This window comes from Verticillium nonalfalfae (assembly GCF_003724135.2).
Source record: "Verticillium nonalfalfae strain VnAa140/NRRL 66861 chromosome Unknown scaffold_1, whole genome shotgun sequence".
NCBI classification, from domain to species: Eukaryota; Fungi; Ascomycota; class Sordariomycetes; order Glomerellales; family Plectosphaerellaceae; genus Verticillium; species Verticillium nonalfalfae.
Window position 1 is genome coordinate 302,484 of NW_021167226.1, and position 23,149 is coordinate 325,632.

Below are 23,149 nucleotides of genomic sequence, written 5' to 3' on the forward strand. Positions count from 1 at the left end.
AGGCCGACGGGTCGGTTCGTCGTCGCCAGGGAGCCGAGCCCAGAGTGCCGCTTCTGGTTCCCCATCGGTGACGTCTCTGTGCTGACGGCTGCTGGGGTCTCCGGCTCTGCGGTCGAGCGACGTGCCCAGAGCGACCATGCTAACGACGCGCACTCAGGCATGAACTGTATTGATTCAAGGCGTGGCATGTGTTCCCCGGTTGCCTTTTTGCTTGCATTGACAGCTGGATCGACCAGCATCTCCCCACCTGCACTCTGCGATGTGCTGTAGGCTGAGTGAGTGCTGTGAGTCCTGGCGTGCCCCCTCCCTTCTCCTCAGACGAGGGAATAACAGGCTTGTGATGACAGGGAGACACCAGGAGACAACCAGAAGGAGAGCGCGGGAGCGAGAGCGACGGCGATATGTCTTGGGTCTAGCGAAGCGCGGGGCATATGCGGATAAGGGTTGTGACAGGGGTTGTGATACACAAATTCCGCTGTTCCTGTTGGTGGGATGGAGGGGCGAGGGGCGAGGGGCAGTTCAGGCAGCACTCGTTGACCTGGTCTCGATGTCCACCACGATGAAAGCGCCGAGGAGGACCAAGAATGCCCATGTTGATCAGACACGGGAAAGAGAAGCAGAAGAAAAAGAACGGTCGAGACATGCGAGGGCGCTGGTCGGTACGTAGGGTCCAACTCGGCTGGGTGCTGGTTGATCGAGCTCTACCTGGCTAGCGACCGTCTTTAGGTGACCCATCAGTACAAGGCCACTAGGGAGGGGGGCAAAGGGGGGGCAACGAGGACAAGGGGAACAAGGGGGCAACATGGGAGGGAAACCATCACCTGCCGTAGCCACCTGGTCAAGAAAGTCAAGCCGTAGAAGAGTGGACAGCGTGGTGGTGGAAAAGGTGGTGGTGCCCAGGGAATGGAGACTTTCTTGGAATGGAGGGGGGGCACAAGCAGGGGTAGGCACCAGAGTGACGGCCAGTCATGTATCGAGGCAGCCCTTCCAGCAAAAGACGGCCAGAACATCGCGCGCGTGGCTCCTTCCATAATGTGGATTTGGGAAGGTGCACGGCAGGGACAGAGGGAGCAGACCTTCTTCGAGTTGTCTCGTACCTACCTAGGTAGGTACCCACCTACCGGAGGTGCTTCGTTGCTTCCTGCAGTCAGTACTTGCTTTCTCGCCAAACGTTGAATGGACTACGAGGCCCCATCTCTGATTCTCATCAATGCGCTGGCGTGCGTACTGGGAAACCGTGGACACGATGGGCACCACCGCCCCGGGAGCCAGAGGACGGGACGACCTCATTGTACTGCAACTAGTGGTCTTCATGCAGGGCCACAGTGCTCTGACCTGGCCGGGGCCTTTGGCTCTGCATGTACCTGTACGCCCAACACCTCGAGAGTAAGGTACCTTGAGCAAGGTGGGATGAAGCAAGTGCGTGATATCCATACAGCCCCTCCCCCCCTGGTGGCCGCATCCATACTACTACCTGCTGTATAACCATCCCGTCATGCCTTTCCCCATGTATGTACGCCCTTGCACTCTGACTTGCCTGTTTTATATACTCGCCATTCTCGCTATCCTTAGTTGGCTGGCTTTGTTTCGTCAGTCCTTGTTCACTTGCTCACTGTGGAATTGTGCGATCAGAACGCTCCCTGCCACTTTGCTGAAGAAGAGACGGCCTGGAAGGGCGACCGACCTACCAACCAACCAACCATCGAGACCGAGACACCCTCTCGTCACACGCTCACGACAGAACCACCACCCACCACCCCCTTTCGTCCTGCAGCTTTCTTGCTTGATCACCAGGTCACTGGACCAGCCTACGAGGACATTCCGACTGGACTGTCGCCTGCGTTGGCCAGCCCTGGTCGAGCGACGAGATCGAGAAGAAGCAGGGGAGAGCAAGGCGCAATTGGCTCCCAGGGTCGCAGCGTGGCTGGTTCACGCCCCCATGATCCATTGGCGGCCCTTGTATCTGCTCCTGCGCTGCTCAGGAGGAGAGATCGAAAGCAGGAAGGAAAACAGACACAGGTGAAACCTATCTAATCGCCACCCAAATCAGTAGAGAAAATATCGTCGGCGATCGAGTCGTCTCTTTCTGCTTTTGAAATCGGGCTCGAGCACCCGACGACACAAGCGTGCGGGCATTGTTTGACTCCCAGGGCGACAGGCCACCAGCGACGAGAGAGGGAGATCGGAACAGCTACATCCCTGCCCCCTGCTCTTCACCGTCATTCGGCGCCTGGTGACGGTCTCCGTTTACTTATCGATCCGACCCTTCTTTTCACATCACAGGGCCCTTTCCCCAGCCCGTCCATTTCTACGCAACCTCAGACGACAGCGCAAAAATATTTTGCTCTGCTCTGTATCACCACCTTGTCTCGCCTTTGTCCCTCCACACTTCGAGGGCAGACTGGCTTAGCTGTCCTTGCTCACCAGGCTACCTACATCGCCAGGCCCGATTAAGACGAGACAAACTCGGAAACGTGCTCTCCGTCCACTGTGCTGTCTGTTCGCTCTGCCCAAGTGTACACACGTTCGTGCTACCAGACTCGCCTCGACCCTCTCCCCGCCTCAATAACGAGCCCGTTGTCCCGTCGTTGCAATTCGACAAACCCACGACCTCCTCCGATCCAGCGGCTTCTACCGACCCTCCCACAGCGTCCATGATTTTCGTACCCGACCATCGCATCGCCAGTTCCAAATTCCACAATGGCTACGGCCGAGGTTTTGGCGTTCCCAGGGACAATTCTGGAAAGCGCATGTGGTTGGAGAACAACGACCCAGCCCTCACCGACTGGCTGGGATGAACAAGATACAAGCATCCGCCTGGGCATGATCGCCCGGGCGTGGTTGCAAGCTAGGCGCCATGCTACGGTAAGAGGGCGAATCACTCTCCAGCACCAGCTGTCCTACATGCGTAGCACCCGGTACCCGTTCGCAGTTACTGCTATCCCAGACCCGTCAGACCCCCCCTCGAGCCCGACGGCGTTGCGACGGCGTGTCTCGCCGGCGACGCTTCAGGCAATAGGCGGGGTGCTGCCTGGACCCCTTGAGATCAACTGCGCATAGTTCTCCTCTCTTTTGGTATCGGAACTAATCTCGTGACTTGCACAGACTCGATATACCCTCCTCTGGAGGAACTCTCACTCAGCCCTCAACAACCCCTCATCTCCCCTCACGGTGCCCGAATGCGCCCCGCGATGGTCTCGACGCTTCGCCCCTCTGCCCGAGCCCTCGGATTCGACCGACATGGTCATGGACCCTACCGCTACTGACGCCTGCGCCAGCCAACATTCTCCCACATTGCTGTCATCGTTCCCGCTGCCTCCAACATCTACCCCGCAAGAGCGACGGAGGCGCAGTCGCGATGCTTTCTTCGCCGACCCGACCCAGGAATTTGAGGTTGACTTTTCTTCCGAGGACGGCTTCTGGCAAGCTGCAAAAAAGAAAAAGAGCGCTGCTGCCAAAGCTGCCGCCAACAAGCCTGTCGAGACCAACAACAACAACAATGACGACGACGGCACCAAGAAGAACGACGAAGGCGGCAGCGGCGATCAGGGTGGCGACGCTGGCAAGAATGATGGCAGTGCCGGTGGTGCTGGCGGGGACGGAGGTGATGGAGGGGATGGCGGCGCTGGTGGCGGCGGCGGCGAGCCTGACCCTGTTGACGACTGGGGCAGCTTCGCACCCGCCAAGAAGAAGAAGGGCAAGAAGGGCGCTGCGGGAGACCCTACCCCCGAGGAGCCGCCCGCCGATTCTTTCCAGGAAATCAAGCTAGACGATCCAAACGTGGGCTCGGGCGGGCTCGACATCAATTTTGGCACCACAGACACCAAACCATCATCCTTTGGCACGTGGGGCACCAGTTGGACCACAGGAGGGGCATGGGACTTTTCCAGCACCAACAAAGACGCCGCGCCTGCTGAGCCCAAGGAGGACGACAGTGCTTGGGGCATCAATCGTCCAAAGCCCAAGAAGAAGGGCAAGATTGGCTTTGGGTTTGGTGATGTCGAAGAAGTTGCCGAAGAACCCCCGGCGACATCTCCCCCAGAGGAGAAGAAAGAAGATATTGGCTTTTCCTTTGGCACGGCTGCTTCTAAAAAGGATAAGAAGAAGAAGAACAACCCATGGGGGGATCCGGAGCCCGAGCCCGAGCCGGAACCAGCTCCGATACCACCTCCAGCTCCCGACCCAGAACCCGCTGTCGACGATTGGATGGCCACGACAACGACTTCCAAGAAGGACAAGAAGAAGAAAAAGAAGGGTGTGGCCGAGCCAGAACCGGAGCCGCAGCCACCTGCTCCAGAGCCAGTACCTGATCCGCCGAAGGAAGAGGACGACATCTGGGATAGCTGGGGGACTGGGAAAAAGAAAACGAAGAAGAAGGAGGAACCGCCAAAAGAACCAGACCCACCGCCTGTACCGGAGCCCGAACCCGTGCAGGACGACGCCTGGGGCTGGGGAGCGACAAGCAAAAGTACCAAGAAGAAAAAGAAGGGCGCCGTTGCTGAGCCCGAGCCGGAACCGGTGCCGGAACCTGAGCCGGAACCCGTCCCTGAACCGATTCCTGAACCTGAACCTGTCAAGCCCGACGAGACCTGGGGCGACTTTGCAGCGCCAACTTCGAAGAAGGACAAGAAGAAGAAAAAAAAAGGCGCTGCTGCGGAGCCGGAACCGCCGCCTCCTGTGGTGCCTGAACCCGAACCGGAACCCGAACCTGTGCCAGAGCCGGTGCCGGAGCCAGAACCCCCCAAGGCCGACGATGATTTCATGAGTGGCTGGGGCGCTACTGGCAAGAAGGACAAGAAAAAGAAAACGGCATCGATTTGGGACACCCCTGAGCCGGAGCCTTCGCCCCCGCCCCCACCTGAACCAGTGCCAGAGCCGGAACCGGAGAAGAAGGACGACCCCTGGGGTGCCCCTGTAGCCACTTCCAAAAAAGACAAGAAGAAGAAAAAGAAGGGCGCTGTTGAGGAACCTCCGCCCCCGCCTCCGCCTCCGCCTGAACCCGAGCCTGTTCCGGAACCCGAGCCGGAGCCTGTCAAGGAAGATGCCTTTTGGGACGATTTCGGTAGTAAGAAGGAGGACAAGGCGGAGCCAGAACCCGAGGTCGACATTTGGGGGACAGCTGTCGCTAAGAAGGATAAGAAGAAGAAGAAGAAGGGGGCGGATCCGGAACCTGAGCCAGAACCCGAACCCATCCCGGAGCCGGAGCCGGAGCCTGCGCCAGCGGCCGCCGAACCTAGTTCTTGGGACATTTGGGGTGCCGTTAGCTCTAAAAAGGACAAGGATAAGAAGAAGAAAGGTAACGAAGCAACCCCCTCAGCCAACAACGCCACAAGCAAAGTCTTTGGAACCTCTGGAACCGACTGGATGAGTGCATTCGGCCAAAAAACTGACGCGAAGAAAGGTAAAGCATCGGCCTTGGTTGATTTTGGCCAGGACGATACGCCCGCGGCGGAAGAACCACCACCTGCAGCTCCGGAAGTAAGCGACCCCATGGCCGAGGATGACTTTATCAGCTCCTTCGAGAAGAAGACCAAGAAGAAAGAGGCAACTACTGACAAAACCTGGAAGCCGGACGCCATTGAGGAGCCTGTGGACATATGGGGCGCAGCCTCCTCGAAGAAGAAGAAGGACAAGAAGTCCAAGAACGTCCCGGTCGAAATCGTAGAGGAAGAACCCGCACTGGAAACCGTGCAGCCGGATTCTGTCGAAGAGACCAAGGACAGCAAAGCCGCTGACGATCTGGACATCTGGGGAACGTCTTCAAAGAAGAAGTCAAAGAAAAGCCGTAAGGACATACTTGCCGAGCCTCCGCCACCAGCACCGACCCCTCCCATGGACTTGACTGAGCCTGAAGCAGAACCTGAACCTGAACCGGAGAAGCCGAAGAAGGAGCCCAAGCTAAGTGAGAAGGAGCTGAAGAAGCTCGAAAAGGAGAAGAAGAAGGCTGAGAAGGAAGAGGCTGCCCGCAAGGCCCAAGAGGAGAAGGAGGCGGAAGAGCAGGCGAAAAAGGAAGAGGAAGAGCGCATCGCTCGTGAAGCGGAAGAAGCCGCAGCTGCCGAGGCCGCCGAGGCCGCTCGCCTTGAGCAGGAGGCGCTTGCTCTCGCCGAGGCAGAAGCGGAAAAAATCCGCGCGGAGGAGAAGGAGCTCGAGGCTCTCATCACAAAGAAGGCCAAGCGAGGGGGTAAGCTGCTGAAAAAGGACCAGGTTGTATTCGACCGCCTGACCAAAGCCGCCAACGAGCGCGCCGAAGCGAAAGCTGCCGCGGAGGAGAATGTCGGCGACGACGCGCTGGCAGCGCTGGAGGCTGAAGAAGCCGCGGCGCAAGCGGCCAAGGAAGAAGAGGAGCGACTTGCCCGCGAAGCGGAGGAGCAGGCTGAGCGGGAGCGTCAGGAGGCGGAAGCGGCTGAAGCTGCAGCGGCGGAGGCGGCGGCGGCAGAGGCGGCGGCGGCAGAGGAGGCGGCGGCGGCAGAAGCGGCGGCGGCGGCAGAAGCAGCAGCAGCCGCAGCCGCAGCCGCAGCTGAATCTTCCAAGAAAAAATCGAAGAAGAGCGCCAAGGCCGAGAAGGAGTCCAAGTCTAAGTCCAAATCCAAGGCGAAGGAGCCTGAGCCCGAGCCCGAGCCCGAGCCAGCACCCGAACCGGAGCCCGAACCGGCGCCCGATGCAGGTGGGGCTGACCTGGACGACGCTATGAATGAGCTCAGTCCCGAGCAGATCGAGGAACTGCTTGCTCCTGAGGCCGAGGAGGCGAAGCCGTCGAGCGACGCCTTCAGCTTCTGGGGCGCAAAGAAGCCTTCCAAAAAAGGTATGTGGCCCAAAAAGGCAGGGGGGGGGCGCTGTTCATTGCATGATGGTGTGCTGTTGGCTGCTGGGCTGGTGGCACACACCCCTGATCATCTCCACTCACCCCAGATTCTCACCGAGATGAGCTGCATCACGCCTCGGCCGTACCCGAGATTACACTGCTGACTCATCCTACCTCTAGAAGCTGCCTCGAGCGACTGGAAGGACACCTTCTCATCTTCGACCGCCGACAATGTCATGAAATCGTCTTCCGCTCGCAAGGCTAGCAAACTCGCCGACCGGCTCAAAGCCTTTGAAGCGCCCGTCGAAGAACCCGAAGTCGAAGAAGCCCCACTCGCGCCCCCGCCACCTCCAGAGCCGACCAGGGAGGAGAAGAAGCGTTCCAAGCGGGACAAGGACAGATCGCTCGTCGAGCCCGTTGAAGAAGCCAGTCATCCCAGGAAGCACAAATCTGAGCTTCCCGGGTCATTTCCCGAAGATGACGACGAGATTGTAGGCATTATCGACATGTCTCCGGGCAAGAAGAGCAGCAAGAAGAGTAAGAAGAGGTCCAAGGAGGATGTCCCACCCGAAGCACCACCTCCGCCTCCCCCTCCACCTGCGGTTCCCGACGCGCCTCAACCTTTAACGCCACCGCCCGACGATGCGAAGCCCCTCAAGAAGGAGCGCACCAAGATCAACCGCGAGGGCTCTGCCTCCTGGGGTATGTGGAACGCCGCTACGCCAGCTACACGTGACAAGGAAAGGGAGAAGGAGAAGAGACCGTCAAGAACCACGTCCGAGCGCAAGTCGAGAAGGTCGCCTACCGAAAAAGAAGAAAAGGGCTCCTCCAAGGGATCAGCATCAGACAAGGCCGAACGTTTAGACAGATCGAGGGAGGCCCCAGGTCGGCCCAAGCTCATGTCCATGTTCAGCACCCCACCTGTCTCGCGATCCACGTCGACCCGAGACAAGAGGCTCGGTGCCAGTGCAAGGCCTTCGCGACGCCATTCCTACGATGTCGGCGGCCTTGCCTCCCCTCCGCCGGAGGAAGCCCCTCCTCCGATGGCATCCAAAGCCGCCAAGATCTTTGGCGTCGACAAGTCCGCGAGCAAACGTCGCAGGCGCGCTCCAGAGGACGACGACATTGTCATGGTGGGCGCCAATGGCGAAGATGTCAGCCCCACCAAGGAGCAACGGCGGCGGCGGACCAAGGCTCCCAAGGACGAGGACATTGTCATGGTGGATGGCGACGGTCCAGCGGAGCCCCCGCCATTGTCACGCAGCAACTCGACGGCGAAGAAGGGCTTCGGCGCCATGTTTAGTGGTTTCATGACACCAAAGGCTGAGCGCCCTGACCCGCTGCAACGGCGGAACACGTACGCGACGACGGACGACGAGGCAAGACGTGAACGTCGCCAGCGGAGCACTGCTGGCGACCCTGAAGCAGATGAAGCGCCCGTGGATGATGACGATCGCGAAGCTCGTCGCGCAGCTCGTAAGGCGAAGCGCGCCGAGCGCGCCGAAAGAGAGACTGCGGAGCGGGCCGCTGAGGAGGCGCGGCAAGCCAAGGACAAGGCGCGCCGCGAGCGACACCGCAAACGTGAGGAGGAGGCGGAGGCACGGCGTCACGAAGAGAAGGAAGCGAAACGCGCTGAAAGACGTGCAGCTCGCCAGCGCGAGGAAGAAGAGAAGCGTGCCAGCGCTGACGTCGGCGCTGATGCGGGCGCTGATGCCGATGCCGATGCTAGACGTGCTGAACGCAGACGCCGTCGCAAGGATCGTGAGGCTGCTGCCGCTGGAGAGGCCACGGAAGCTGAGGCAAGACGTGCGGCGCGCGATGAGCGACGTCGCGCCCGGCCAGTCGAGGCATCTGAAGACGAGGAGGCAAGATTGCGACGACGTGAGGCAAGACGTGCTGCTCGCGCGGCTGAGGAAGACAATGGCCAACATCGGAGCAGCCGACGCCGCTCCACGCATCCGTCAGATACCGAAGGTGTCTACCCAAAGCAAAGATCCCGTCGCAAGGGCGAGGCTAAGCCAGCGTGGCCCCATTCCGGTACATCTTCCTGGGTCAAGGAGCACTCCGATGCGCCCCCGCCGCCGGAGACCGAAGACGAAGCCAGGCGCGAGAGGCGTGAGCGTCGTCGACGAGCCAAGACTGAGGATGCCACGGCGGACGAGGGCGATGATCGTCGCCGCCGCGCTCGTCGGGAGGAGCGGGAGCGGCGCAACGGCGCAGCACCGACGGGGGCGGGTGGCTCGGAAGGCAGCGATGAGCGGCGGCGATCTCTCTACGGGGGCGGCGGCACGAGCGCAGCCGCCGAGCCGGTTCCACCTCGAAGCAGCTGGTGGAGAAAGATCACGGGTTGAGCCTGGCCTGTCCGTGGGACAAGAAGTGGCTCGTGTCTTGATTTGTTTCTGTGGAATTCTTGTGTATGAGCGAGCAAGCGTTTTTTCTTTCTTCTTTTTTGAATCTTGAATTTCTTCTGCACCTACCACATGGCGAAAGATATCCCCCTCTTTTTCTACATTACCCAACCCTGGCATATACCCACTTTGATTCCATGTTCTGCATCTGGTCCAAGCTCTCGGTAATCTATCTGTACTGGAGTCACCCTTTCTTTGTTGGGGACTGTGCAGGCATGTAGGGCTGTCTCAGATGACAAGCTCGATATAGATGTACAACCTGGACTGGCATTCTAGGGGAGGCTGCGTGGCAGTCCTGGAACAGTGCGTGATGTCAAGAGGGCCGCCGCTGCGTCAGAGACAATATATTCATGCATGGGAAGCTACATTCTGCCTTGCACACCCGATGGTGCCCTTTGTGCACTTAGCTGCAAAACCGAAACCCGGCCCAACCCCCGAAAGCATGAAGACCAACAGGACTGCCGTCACTCAGAGGAACCAACCTTCCTCCTGGATACCCACAGATGGACGTGTGCTATCGTACGCGTCCGTTTTGCCGAATATTCGGCAAGCCTTGCAGCGGTAACCCATCCTCCGCCTCCCTGACTAACTTTTGAGCCCGCTTCCGCCAGATGCTGTAGAAGATGAAGCAAGCAGCAGTTGACGGCACAGAGAAGACGACCCAGATCCAGAACCGGGACGCGTGGCCCATCCACTCGTTGTCGCTGAAGAATGGCATGGAGAGCAGAGTCTACCGAATGTTAGCAGGAGAAATGGTGAGAACCCCTGGTCACTGGATGTTCGTACCGCAAATGTCGCACCTGGTAAGAAGAACATGGTGACGATGGCGATCTGCGCAAACATACATACATCAACAACTGCCGGCATCTATACACGTGCAAAGGCGAAATCCTACCGTCTTCATGGCAATGCTGTCCTTCTTCATCTCTTGCGCGAGCCTGTGCGATTCCCTCGCCATCCGCTGGGCAAGGCTGGCGTCTTCCTGCATGGCTCTCAGAATGCCCTGCATTGCTTCCCCGTTGGCTACGAGCAGACGGTCGCTGCTGATCTGGATCCTGTTGAACAGCTTTGCCGAGAGGAATCAGCAGGACTCGATGAATGGCAGAGGCGGCGGCAGGAGCTACGTACAAGGGCCAGGATGTTCTGCGTCTTCTTCTCGAGCTCCACGGCCAGCTCGTGGGCCGCATCGACCTGCGACAGAACCTGGGCAAAGCCGCGGGCCGCCTGTTTCAATGCGTCCTCATTGCCATGCTCGGCGGCGTTCGCGTGGACAGAGGCGTGATTGGCAGAGAGGTCGGCCGCGATGCCCCGCAGGGACTTGAGCTCGGACAGGTACCGCTGGAGATGCGCGGCGATCGAGTGCAGCGCTCTGTTGAGCTCCGTCAGGACCGACTCGGGCGTGGTGCCGGCCCTGTCGAGCTCGGCTTGCAGGCGCCGCTCGTATGCAATGAGCTGCTCGTTGACGCTCGACAGAGAATTGGTCCACCAGCGGGTGGCGCTCGTCAGGTAGACGAGGTGCACGCAGTGCTCGCGGCCAAAGCTGGCGTCGGAACTCTGGGCGTGGCGCTTGAGAACGTCACCGATGCGCTCCCTTGGCTCGAGGGCGACCTTGGGCCAGCGGCCGTGCATAAAGTCAAAGGCCACGAATGTGAAGCGCTGCGAGTCCAAGTCGACGCGCGAGAAGATACCCACGCACGACCGGTGGATATCTCTCTGCACGTCTGGAAGATGGAGCTTGTAAAAGGGGTTCATCTGGCTGGCGTCATCGTCGTCAGTGGTCGCGGGCGGGTTCGCCGTAGGGTTGGCGCCGACTGCCTCGACCTGAACCCGGACTGGGAGAAAATACCACGTGTCGTGGCATGTCTTGTCGCCGATCTTGATCTGGCGGCTGCCTCGTCCGTTGGGCAGGTAGTAGCGGGTGAGGGCGAAGATGAACGCCGCGGGCAGCTTCAGGTGCTTGGTAAGGCTCTCGAGAGAGCTGGCGGATATCTGAAGCTTGTTGGCATCGTCAGGGACGGGCTCGAGGGGCCGCTGGATGAGGTATTTGTATATGAAGCTAGGGTCAACTGGTCAAGATTGTGTCCACTCTGTTTTGTTCTTCTCATTCGGGGATGTGGGAAGGGCGGACAATAGCTGGTGGCATGCAGAACTGATTGAAGGCTGGGACTAGTATAAGCTCCATGTTTGGCATAGCGAGTCCTTGCAGTCCCTGCAGTCTATATGGAGATGTCACCACGACGGCTCATGACTTACGAGGGTTGCGATGTCAGTCGAACTGGCCAGTGTCTTTTCTTCTCTTGGGTTTCCTGGCTGACAGAGGACATGAGCAATGTCTGTGGTTTCTGACAGGTGAGATTCGCGGAAGGCCTCGAGGGATCTCGCGATCGTCTTGATGTCCTCTCTTCGAGATTAGGTTAGGGGCAGAACTCGGGAATCAAAGGACGGGCGGTGACTGGAGAGGGCTGACAATTCTGGAGCGTAGGTGTCTTTGAATGACTGCGTCATCGCCGTGAGCACTCGAGCAGTCGCGACGTTGGACAGCGAGAGGAAGCTAAAACAAATTCACAACAAAGCAAAGCACAGTAAGGAGGCAAAGGGCACCTTGCAAGGCCGACCGGTAGGCTGGCAGTCAAGGTATTTGTGGAAGCCTGCCATTCCCTTCTGATTGTCCAAGGCAAGCAGCTCCCTGGGACCTGCTCAAGTCCGCCTTGTCTTGGCCGGTGGCCCGGCCGCCTCGCCATCTGGTCGAGGCAGGCTCGAGGCAGGAGGCTCGAGGCAGGAGGCTCGAGGCAGCTCGAGGCAGGCTCGACGCGATTTCGTGGCTGTGGTGCGGCTGTGGTCGGATCCTCAGCTCAGTCAGATGCAGCTGCATGCTGGTCCAGTCGCCCAAGGAGCGGCCCGACCCCTCCTCATTCATCTGAGCATCCGATTTCGATTCCGACTGACTCCTATCTACTACCCTGCCCTACTCTTCACCAGCTTTGGCTACTATCGGTCCCACTCCCACAAGCCTGGCATTCGCCATCAACATAACGTCTGCCCTTCGACCGCGAATGGCTGGCATCGACACCGGCGCCGGCACCGGCAAATCCTCAGGCCATCGGAAGCGCAGGGCTCGTCCGAATGGATCATCCCTAAACGCTTCCTGGATCACAGCGGCTGAAGATGCAGTGTCATCGGGCCCCAGCACAGCAGATACCCCGCAGCCTTCCTCTCTGAGCAGCTCCGACCTGGCTCAGCACCCCTACGAATCGAATGAGCGCCAGAGCCTTGTGGCCGAGGATGAACAAGTTGCTCTGGCCAATTCGGATGTTGAACATCTTGATGCCCCTCTTGGTCTCCGGCCGTACCAGCCTGGAGGCCTCCGCTCGTCCGATTCTTCTCAATCCATCGAACGTCCCGGCCCGTCGAGTGGCATGGCGGTTGACAATGCCCTCGGCCAGTCGCAAGACAATTCGTCATCACGCGAAAGTGCTGCCACCCCGGGCAAAGTAAAGAAGAAGCGCTATGCAAGCCAACACGACGCGCATTGGCTCGAGGATGCCGTCGATTCCACGCTGCCGCTGCCGCACCATACTTTCGACGAGGCAGCTGATGAGCCTGTCCGCGAACCACAGCGGCCAGGCCTCCACCACTCCACTCACGGCAGACATTCAGTCGTGGGGGCCGGTAGCACTCAGTCACCTCAGTCGAATTCCCCATCAATCTTTCGACTACCACACTCGCCTCATGGCGGCAGCCAAGGCTATGATGCTCCTCCAGTTGTGCCTCTTGTGAAGCCAAACTATTCACCTCAAGGAGTCCTATGACTTGGTTATGCGGGCGAGAGGTCTCTTGGATCTCGCTCGAGACATCTAGGGCTGAACTGCGGGTTGCAGCGCGGCATGCCAGGCGCCCTCACTGTGGTGTGGTGTGAAAACGTCATATTGGCTGCCCGAGTGAGCCTCGCTGCGGCTTAGTGAGCCTGCGCGACGCCTTCTTTTGTGACTGCGCCATCCTCATGCTGGTTCGCCGATGTCAGACGGAGAGAGGCAAGACATATTTCAAACCCACCCCCTGCTGTGTAAGGAACCAAGCAAGCCTAAGTCGTGTATTCCCATACCACTTTCTTCCCAACCTGAGAGGACTACCCCCTAGAGTTCAATATACCAGGAGCACGTTTTGCGGAGACCAGACCAAAGTGTGCGCACAAGTCAAAAGAATGCCGTCCACTCCTGACCGGCCTATGCCCCCCAAGATCGCGGCCAATTTTGGCTTGCGAGGGCTTCGCGATCGTACGCTGGATAATTCTGAGTTGCTTGACCAAGAACATGGAGAGAATGCTGACTGCTTAAGGGTTGCGCGGTAGGCATGTACCTGCAATAAGTCCCAGTCAAGCCAATGAGACTATTCCGAGAACGCCTGGTCTGCCTTCACCACTTTTCGGCGAGCAGCTTTCTCTTCCCGTGTCGCCAGCTGTTGAACCCCCTACTCCATCGAGCGAAGCTACACCGATGGGAGCGCCTCCACCACCAGCCATCCGCCCGGGATGGGCTCGACTTCCAACACCCCCGCTGCATGCTGCGTCACCGGCTTGTCCCAGTCCATCGCCAGGTGTGGGGGTTGGGCACGATATGCAAGTTCGTGACCTGCCGCTCGTCTTCGCAGTCGACGTCTCAGGGAGCACACGGGGGCGAATCCTGGATGAAGAAAAACGATCCATCAGCCTCTTGATGGGAGGGCTGAAGCCCGCTGAGTCGAACACACTATCTCGTGTCATCCCTTGGGATGGAAGATGCCTCGGCGTCATACACCCGCAACAAACCCCGTTTCTCACCCCTGGTGCTGGGACCGATCCTTCTGTCGTTCTTGAGGATGCAGTCGCCCGACGTGCGCTCCAGGAAGCCAGTCTTTGGTTTCTCATGACCGACGGCTTCATCGAGAAGCCGCTCATCAACAAATTTGCCAACGCCATCTCCAAAACAGGCATTCACGGAACAGCATCTGTCATCATACTTTATGGCTACCGTGTTCAGTCTCCATATGACTGCAATGTGTCTGTTGGTCTTTCGGTCTTCGCTGTGGCTCCTCACTGCATTTTCCTCTTTCACGATGTCAGAAGCGGTGATCTCTACGTGTTGCAAGCAAAGGGGTCCTTCACCACTCTCCTCCCAGAGCATGCAAGATTTACCCCTTTTGGACCGACTACGCGATGGCAAGATCTCATCAGGATCACCTACGAAGACCTTTCCAGGGTTCAGGTCCCGCGACCGACACGTCTTTCGGCAGATGCTGTGGTCCTCCCAGGGGGAAAGACGCTCGATATGACAAGCCTGTACAATGACACCTTGTCCAAGGAAGAAACCATTGAGCTGTTGGCAGACTATTCTGCATTGGATGTCATCCTGCTTGCGGCCAAAACTCGCGGCAAAGATCAAGATGTGAAATTTTGGATCGAGAGTGCTCGACGTCACCACAGGATTCCAGAAGCGGCCTTGATGACGCGAGAGGATGTTGGTTCCAATGGATTGAATTGCATGAAAATTTTATTGGAAGAGGTCAAGAGCCTAGCCCCGATATACAGGATTGAAGATCTGTGGGGTTTACTGTCTCGTGATGAAACACCTGATGGCATCGAGGCCAAGATGTCCGAGGCCACCACCATCACGTACATCGACAGCTTCAGATCAGGGCTTCGCGTTGCACACCGTCAGAACTGGTCCCACTTCGAAAGCCAGGTTGAGGCGGATTGGGAACTGTCCTGCAAACTGAACGACACTTTAGCCGAAGTGCTCTCGACTATGACCATGAACGATGCGCGGGCCCCAGCAAGTCCAGCCATGCTCACACCAATGTCGTCCCCAGTGGGAGGCGGAAGACGGCCATACACAGCGCATTATTCTGGTGGAAGCTCCGCCAGGAACGAGGCAAGAATGAGCCCCTTAAGCCCTGGGCCCAAACGAAATTATTATCATCACCAGGACACGGGTCCAGCCACGTACCAGCAAGCTGCACTCAGCCCGTATATCGGTCACCGAAGCAGACGAACCAAGGACCTGTTGTTCCTCCCAGGGTACAAAGGCGAGCGAAGCACTGTGTATGACAGGCAACCCGGCGCATATGCTACGTGCCCGATATGCAGAGAACCCAGGTCAATACAGACACTACTACTGCAGACCAGCTCCGATGAGCCAGAGACTTTGCATCTGCCAAAGGCAAATCAGCGCTCTGGTCACATGTATCCTCTCGTACTCGGCAACTATCCCGAGACGGACGTCATTCTGCCTATAACATGCTGCGATGGGTGCGCTTCCCTGCTTTTGCAGGCTGGAGAGCTTCCAAATGACGACCGTGTGACGATTGCGTTACCGCTGGTCCCGCTCCACAAGCGTGAAAACAGGCAGTTGTGGGAGGAGAAGCTGGGGGAAGTATACGGTCACCGCTTCCGTGACAGCATTGTGTTCCTCGTCTTCCTCTCCACCCTCTGCACCACAATTGAGGACCTGGTTGACGGCGCGATACAGTCAGAATGCCAGACCCTCATGCCGAGCTTGGAATGGTGCTGTCGAGAGCTGTCGAAGCTTCCCGGCATCTCCACCATGGCTGGCCTGACGCCGGTGGGCAGCCCGCTTTCAGGCGTGGTCAATGACACGATGCCACTGCAGCAGGCTCTTCGCGTGACTTTCCAAGGTTTCCAGTCCACGATCCACCAAAGCCCCTTACTCGAGTATCCGATTGACGGGTTCCTCGTGCTCGTCCGCCTCGCTGGCCTCATGGAGGACGTTGGGCCCGAGGACGTTGAGCGCTTCGTCTGGATGCGGCTCCTGCATTATCTCGCCGAGCAGCACGTTCAATTACAGAAGAAAGGTGGTCCAGGAGAAGCGAGCAAAGCACTCCAAAACTTGGTGAACAAGCAGACCGAGACGTCCAACGAACGCGGCGCTGGCACAGAAGCCGTTACTGATCGATGTTATGCGGTTCCGCTTTCAGCCCTAGACGGAACATACCTTATCCCTTCGGACTCTGACATCCTGGAACAATTTCTCCGTACCGGAAGCTCCTACTCTATTATTGCAGATACGGACAAATACCACGCGGCTCTGGCTGTCTTTCTCCACTTGATGGCCACCCTGACCGAGGGGTCACAGCAGATCTGGGACGACGGAGATTTATTCGTCAAGCTCCAGTACAGGGCGGACAAGCTGTGCCGGACTGAGGACGGGCTGCGTGACATTTTCTTTGAGGGAAAACTTGTCGACGACGAAGGAGCGGTCAAGTTGATCACGGCGGCATACGAGGTGGTCGTAGCTTGAGGTTGGGGTTTCCACTTGCAATGCGAGGTCTCGGCTCAGACAGGGATCAAAGCTTGATCTGCACTGATGGATTGCTTGAAGCACCCGAATTTCAGGAAGAGACGATAAAGAAGACTAATGTAGGAAGGGGACGAAATCTTGGTTGTTGGGTACCCAATGCTGACTGCCGTTCCCCATAACGGATGTCACCCTCCTCCCTTGTGAACAGACCACCTGCTGCGTTCTTCCCTCCCCCTCCACTTTGGGACCCTTGACGACGGGGGTCTGTATTGACGTGTGCTCTGCCCGTTTCCACGACGTGCCACCACCGTTGTTGCCACCACCCCCGACCTCATGAATCAGCGACGACTGACTGGTCAAGCTGGAAGAGACCAGGGTAAAGTACCAAAGGCACTGGCAAGCCAGGGGGTTGCAGCCCAAGTCGGAAATAAGGTTTGCGCCATCTTGGTTCCAAGAGCCTCAAATTACCTCGCATGGGGAACCGACAGATGAGAATGGATCCTTCCAGGGGGGGGGGAGACAAACGTACATGGTGAGAAGATTGAGCAGGAGACAATAGAAAGGAAAAGGAACAAGAGGAAACGGCACGAGTGCAGCGTGTAATCCCCCCCCCTCTTCGCTCGCGGCTCCACCCGCCTTTTGATGAATCTAGTGTACCTGCTTGGTGTACTGTAGGTCACGATACCTCCGCGTAAATGGAAATGTTGCCTCGCAGGGACCTCGAATCTAGTTGCCTCTCGGCCTAGGCTTGCGGCTGACCGAGCCGTCGTTCCCTAGCTCCTCCCGCCCCCAGGGTAAGAAGTTTCTGGGTCACGACCTCGCGTACCGGATCTGTTCCAGATTGACGATTTGACGTTGGGACGATTGTGACGAGAGAGGGAACGGCGGCGGCTGGGAAAGGGGTGGTTCGTTTGGAGGGGGGGGGGGGGGGGTGAGAAAAAGCGGAACCTGGTTCTTCCGCCGCTCAGACATGACAATCCCAGACGACATGACATGACCGCGTCTTTCGAGTCAGCGAGGTGAGGCATGTCGAAATGTCCACTGCCCACGAGGGAATTGGGTGGGGTAAGGAGAAGGGTGAGTGAGGTGAGGTGAGAGGAAGGACGAGAGGGTGGGCACGGCACGGATGCCGTGTCAAACCCCCGCCCCAAAAAGCCGCCTCGGCGCCTTTGCGAGATCCGTATCGAATAAAGTCACGACATCCGATGTGCGCGCGCTTGGGTGGTCCGTCTGCACGGCAGTTTCTAGTGACCGGTGCGTACGGATCCCCGACGTGACAAGTAGAGGAGGGGAGGGAAAGTCAGAGAGAGTGCCTCCCTTGTCGGCGTTATTCGCCCGAAGCGAAGGGGAGAGGCAGCGGTACATGTACATCAACGCCTTGGCTCGCTCTGCATGGAGGCGGGGAGGGAGGAAACATGTTCCTGAATGGGCATGGGAAGATCCCCCGCCCCCACGTTTCGACCGAAACAAGAAGGGGGACAATCCAAGTTCCTGGATTGAGAGTGGCGTGGTTTCTGCATATCAGAGCAGACTTCTTTGGGCTGAGCAAATTTCTCTTTCTTGGAGTGTAGGGTACATTACGACCCGACGGATACACTTTTGGCCAAGGGGACCAGCGGCAGTTGATCTGGAGGGTCGGGCTCGGGTGTTGCGGTGGGACCATGATTGCCGTGACAGACCATCAGTGCGGTGACACACCAGGACGGAAGAGGCAAAGGTGCCCGCCTGGTATCGCGTGATGCGCATCTGTTATTATCATCCAACTTTGCATCGGCTAGTGGCACGATGCATGTCCAAGGATGGATGCATCAAGCAAGCTACCATGAAATCAAAACTCGAACCAGATATCAGAGTTTCACACGGGTTCATGGTATTCGCCTAGCTGGGTGTGAACCTATCGTGGGCCTCTTGTCTTGTCGTGGCAAACCTGCTTCGGTGCTTCCATCGACGGCGCCAGATATGCAGGGTGACAGCCTCACACGGAGCGTGCCGGACGCTACACATGTAAGCAGGCCTGCGCTTCATCCTTGTCCAGTTGTGAAATTTTCACGGCGCAGCGTCGGACCCGTCGTCCTGGTTTTTGCTGTGTTCTACATGTATCTCGGCGAGGAGCGAACTGCATCTCCGCACGGCACCGAGAAAGCGTCTCCGCCGTAGACGAGCCTCGACCAGTCAAGCGTGCGCCTCTATGTATCAGTCGTGCACGTTGACGAGCGAGGATGCTGCAACGCGCATATGGCGCCGGAGTTCCAATGTGAGCTCGACGATAGTCTGGGCAAGGGCGTGTTGAGCGTCAGCACGGACAAAGACTGATGTGCCCACCACTATTGCTTGCTGCGCCCGCAAAGCCATCTCATGATCTAGCCCGAAGCACTCTTCTATCCGCGCCACACTCTGTACTCGATGCGCTAGATTGTCATGAATTGCTTGGCCGCTGTGCAATCAAGCTCGTCTCGGCCAGGATACCGCCTGGAACACTGCATATCATAGGGTCACCCTTCATCGTTCGAGGTCAGAGGGCGGGGCGATCCGGCAGAGGCCTGTTTGATGAGATGTGCAGTACGACGTTGTGGGGAGGGTCCGGCAATTGCATCGAACAGGCCTGCAGCTGTGACGAACTCGAGCCACCGCGTTTCTTCCCACCCTGGCTGCATGATGCCGGCGTCACCAAGAAGACTGTCGGAGTGATGATCCGCACCTCCGAGCCCTGCCGACGGCCCACGAGCCCGACGGTGTGGTCAGGGCGTCCAGGGATGGGAGGAGGTGGGCGGGTGGGCGGCGGTCAAGCTCTCGCCGACCCAGCAAGCTGTTCTGAGCGGCCCATGGTCCCAGTCGCTCGGCCCTCCGTCCCCCACCGTCTTTCTCCCCTTTGGCGTAGGACATCAGCGATGTGCGCTCAGCGGGTCATTAGGTCGGACAGGCAAGAGACGAGCCAGTCTGCTTCCCGGGTCTTGGCCTGTAGAGGAAGTCTCCGCAGGACTTGCCGCTGTCGATCATGCGGTCGGGCTGCTCTGGTTCGGGCTGCAGTCGGCTGCACGAGAACGAAATGACCGAGTGGCCGGCCTGTCCTACCCGCGTCGCTCGCGCCGTCGAGTGACAAGCTCGGTATCGCAAGACCTAGAAGGCATCTCGTCTCGTGGACGGACGGGAATGGCGGCGGCTTCAGGCTTGCAGGCGGGAGGCCCGAGAGACACCGGCTTGAACCTTCTGCAGAGTCTAGGACGCAGTGGGCCCGGGAGTGGCTTGCGGCGGAACAACAACACGCATTTCCTCTGCGTGGAGACAGACGGGCGAGAGAACTAAGTGAGTACTTGTAGGTACCGGCGGCACTGAGAGGCTGTAGAGCTGGGCCGTGCCAGGCGGCAGCCTGCTCTCCGGTGCCCAGTGAGGAAGGCTCGGTCAGGGTAGTGATGGTCGTTGTTAAACTTTGTGCACGGCAATAGTCGGAATAGTCGGAGATTGTCGTGGTCTCGCCTTGTGGGATCAAATGTTGCTCGTGGCTCGACAATGCACTGTACTTGCGTACCATGTAGTTGGCCCGCTTAGCCGCGCAATGACGCGTGCGCACGCTGGCTTTGACTGCATGTCCGCATTGCGTTGGAACGCTCCAGCGGACGATTTGCGGGCATGAGCACAGTAGACGGAGGAGGTGCCCGAGTACGCGGATCGACAGGTTTATGAACTCGTCCGCTGAATGTTGACGTACATGTAGACGCGCGTCGCATTCTCGAGCAGCGTTCTTTCGATGGCTCTGACAAGGCAGACGATAGGGGTCGGCAGCGGTAGCGAAGCAGAGCTGCTGGAAAGGAACCCATCATTTGTGAGGCTGTGGGAGGTTGATGTGACTGAGGCTGGAAAGACGTGGTGGCTGAAATCTATCTTCACCAGCCTCATTCCTGTATTACATGTACGTTGTCTCTGTGGCTGCTTCAAGCTTTCCGCATCCTGGGGAATGCACTTCCTTGGCATGCAGTAGATCCTGCCCTGCATTGGCTCGCCAGTAGTATTGCTCTGCACCTCGGAAATGGTTGGGGACGCAGGCAAGCAGGTCGCCAACAGTGGGGCAGCATCGATCTGGGCCGAGACTTCCCCCAGCGGTCAGCCAATCTCGGCCGCGCAACCCCTGGGATGAGGAAGGAGGCAAGGTACCGTGTGTTCAAAGGGGGCTTGGGGCTCGGGCCTGGTGCCTCGTTCGACAGGAGCGGATTCGCGCCCCTTCTCCTCTTCGCGCCCTGACGTACCGCCATCCCACTTTTCCACACCCAACAACAGTTGCGCAATCCACCATCTCTCTGTGTAGTCTAGTCCCTGTCTGACATCACGATGAAGCTGATCACTGCTTCCATTCTCGCCCTCGTCGGCCTCGTTGCTGCTCAGTCGACGGGCGACCTGCCCAAGTGCGCCGTGCGTATTGACCCTCTCCTCTCCCTTTGAAGCAATCGTCGTCGCTCTCTGATGACTGGCGGCCTTGAGGCCTCGCCGATCGGTCTTGAGGCCTCGCCGGTCGGTCTCGTTTCTGGCTCTTTGGTGATGCGTTGGTGACTGCGAGACTGACCATTCTGCCGCCGACAGCAACCATGCGTAATCGAGGCCACGACCGGCGGGAACATTGGAGGCTGCGGCCAGTTCGACAACAAGTGCATCTGCAGCAACAAGAGCTTCCTCGACGACATGGCATGCTGCCTTGCCGCCGGCTGCACGCAAAAGGAGCAACAGGCTGCAGTTGACTTTGCCAAACGCCTCTGCAGAGGTTCCGGCGTCACCGATCTGCCCGACTCGGTCGTCTGCAAGACAGCGGCGTCCGGCTCCTCGACAACGGCTTCAGGCACCGCCGCTGCCACCACCTCAGCTTCGCAGACGGCATCAACCACTGGCTCGGCCGCCAATGCGCAGAACACGGCCTCGACCTCTACCCCCAACGCAGGGCCCTTGGCGACCATGATGCCTGTCGGCGTGCTGGGCGGCCTCATCGCCGCAGCTGCCATGCTGTAGGTTCGAAGACGTCGACACGGGTGGCAGGACGCAGAGGCGCAGGGCAACAAGAGTGATGCCACGGGCGGGGTGCAGTAGCCCTCGTTCCTGAGATCCATGGGCAAGCATGCCTGCCTGTGGTGCAGCATTGGGAAAGCTTGGTTCCGCCAGCCAGGGACAATAATAGTCATAGTCGTATGTGAGAAATGACAATGGTCTGCTCACCCGCACATCTGCCACGCGGTGAAGAATACTTCGGCCCCTGGAGCGAAGCACCGGAGACTTTTCTCTCTCTCTCTCTCTCTCGAATATCGCCCGTATGCATGCATGTCGCTCTTGGTCATCATGTGGGCGTGGGTCATGTCCGCCCCGTTCTCTGAGGCCCCATACCAGATGGGCAGGGATGGAACGCTGCAGACTCCTTCAAACGGCACGCACCCTACCTATACGGCAGCGCACTGTCGTCGGTGCATTGCCGACGGCTGGTTATGTGCTGAGTCTGCGCTCCTCGATTTCTGTGACTCAGGTACGCCGTACTAGAAAACCACAGTTGTGCCACGGGGTTGCAACTAACGTACCATGATGATATGTTCACCAAGTTCTTTTATATGGACCTCGTGGGTCAGCCTCTACCGAATCAGTCGAAATCTCGTTCACGATAGGAGCCAAGGCTATGCATTGATGCTCGCTTGCGGTTGACATCTTTCATCCCAACTTGGACTCTCGTTGGTGGCCTGATGTTTTGCGACGCTTTGACCCAGCCTTTCGGACAGGAGGAGAGTGACCAGCGAGATGAGTGTCGGGTCGCCCGGTAGCGGGGTCCGAGGCCTGGTAGCAGTGGCGATGAGCTGTCCGAGGGCCTGGCTAGATGGCAGGAAAGAAAGTCTAGACGGCTACGCGAGTGATCTTCATGATTGCAAACCCAGGTCCATCAGCTTCACAGGCCTGATGTCTTTGAGTCAACCGATCCTAGAGATGGCAACGTACATGGTATACAGCAAGTCCGGCCCCTCAAAGGAGCAAACTTCCGTGCGCGTCTTTGCAACGGTGTTGTCGGAGCAGGTGGTCCAAGTTTCAGCAGCCAGGACCAGGTCTTCATGCACATAGCCAAATCGAGTTGTTGAAATCAACTGGGGTCTATGTAGATGCATGAGGGTCGTGCCTTGGGATCGGCTCGATCGCCCTGTGTGAGGGATACACGTTGCATGATATTACTTCCAATGCAAGTAGTGGCGAGAGATGAGGTGATTGTCAAGCTCAGAACCGCTGAGCATGACTTGCTGTGAAGCATACCAGCTGCTAGTATCGAGGTGTCGTTCAATCGAATAAGAAGGCAACACGAGTAGACTGACTGCGCAGTGATGCAAGCTGCATCTGTCAATCTGGACAAGTCCGAGCCCCTTTCTTCGAGACTCTTGTCAAGATCGAGTTCCGTTCCGCCAAGGGAATCCGATGTACATGTACGATCCTTGTTAGGCAGGGATGATAGTGGACAAGCGGAGCTCAGAAGATACCATGTACATGTGTGTAGGTGATCTCGTGTCAAGTCCCAAGTGTAGCGCTTAGAGTAAGAGACGGCGTGATCATGGTTACTTTGGGCGCTTAATTATTCAGCATACCCCAGATCAGGCGATATCTGCGAGGTAGTGTAAACCTAGCTTGAGTGAGGTTCGAGC

At 58.2% G+C, this 23,149-nt stretch overlaps 5 protein-coding genes across 5 annotated transcripts; 4 read left to right on the forward strand and 1 right to left on the reverse strand.

Moving 5' to 3' along the window:
* Positions 1-2,700: 2,700 nt before the first annotated feature.
* D7B24_000101 (uncharacterized protein) lies at positions 2,701-9,153 on the forward strand (the record flags this gene model as incomplete). The annotated part of the gene is made up of 4 exons (XM_028634365.1): positions 2,701-2,865; positions 3,106-4,518; positions 4,579-6,802; positions 6,983-9,153. The coding sequence occupies 4 exons, from the start codon at positions 2,701-2,703 to the stop codon at positions 9,151-9,153; spliced, it is 5,973 nt and encodes a 1,990-aa protein (XP_028499405.1).
* A 329-nt stretch (positions 9,154-9,482) lies between these two features.
* D7B24_000102 (uncharacterized protein) lies at positions 9,483-11,715 on the reverse strand (the record flags this gene model as incomplete). The annotated part of the gene is made up of 8 exons (XM_028634366.1): positions 9,483-9,538; positions 9,693-9,724; positions 9,801-9,940; positions 9,997-10,041; positions 10,106-10,258; positions 10,339-11,241; positions 11,464-11,611; positions 11,678-11,715. The coding sequence occupies 8 exons, from the start codon at positions 11,713-11,715 to the stop codon at positions 9,483-9,485; spliced, it is 1,515 nt and encodes a 504-aa protein (XP_028499406.1).
* A 548-nt stretch (positions 11,716-12,263) lies between these two features.
* Positions 12,264-13,019, forward strand: D7B24_000103 (uncharacterized protein; the record flags this gene model as incomplete). The annotated part of the gene is made up of 1 exon (XM_028634367.1): positions 12,264-13,019. One exon carries the CDS (start codon positions 12,264-12,266, stop codon positions 13,017-13,019), a length of 756 nt encoding a protein of 251 aa, XP_028499407.1.
* Positions 13,020-15,425: 2,406 nt separating this feature from the next.
* D7B24_000104 (uncharacterized protein) lies at positions 15,426-16,502 on the forward strand (the record flags this gene model as incomplete). Its single annotated transcript, XM_028634368.1, has 1 exon — positions 15,426-16,502. One exon carries the CDS (start codon positions 15,426-15,428, stop codon positions 16,500-16,502), a length of 1,077 nt encoding a protein of 358 aa, XP_028499408.1.
* A 4,323-nt stretch (positions 16,503-20,825) lies between these two features.
* Positions 20,826-21,494, forward strand: D7B24_000105 (uncharacterized protein; the record flags this gene model as incomplete). The annotated part of the gene is made up of 2 exons (XM_028634369.1): positions 20,826-20,906; positions 21,075-21,494. The coding sequence occupies 2 exons, from the start codon at positions 20,826-20,828 to the stop codon at positions 21,492-21,494; spliced, it is 501 nt and encodes a 166-aa protein (XP_028499409.1).
* Positions 21,495-23,149: the final 1,655 nt, after the last annotated feature.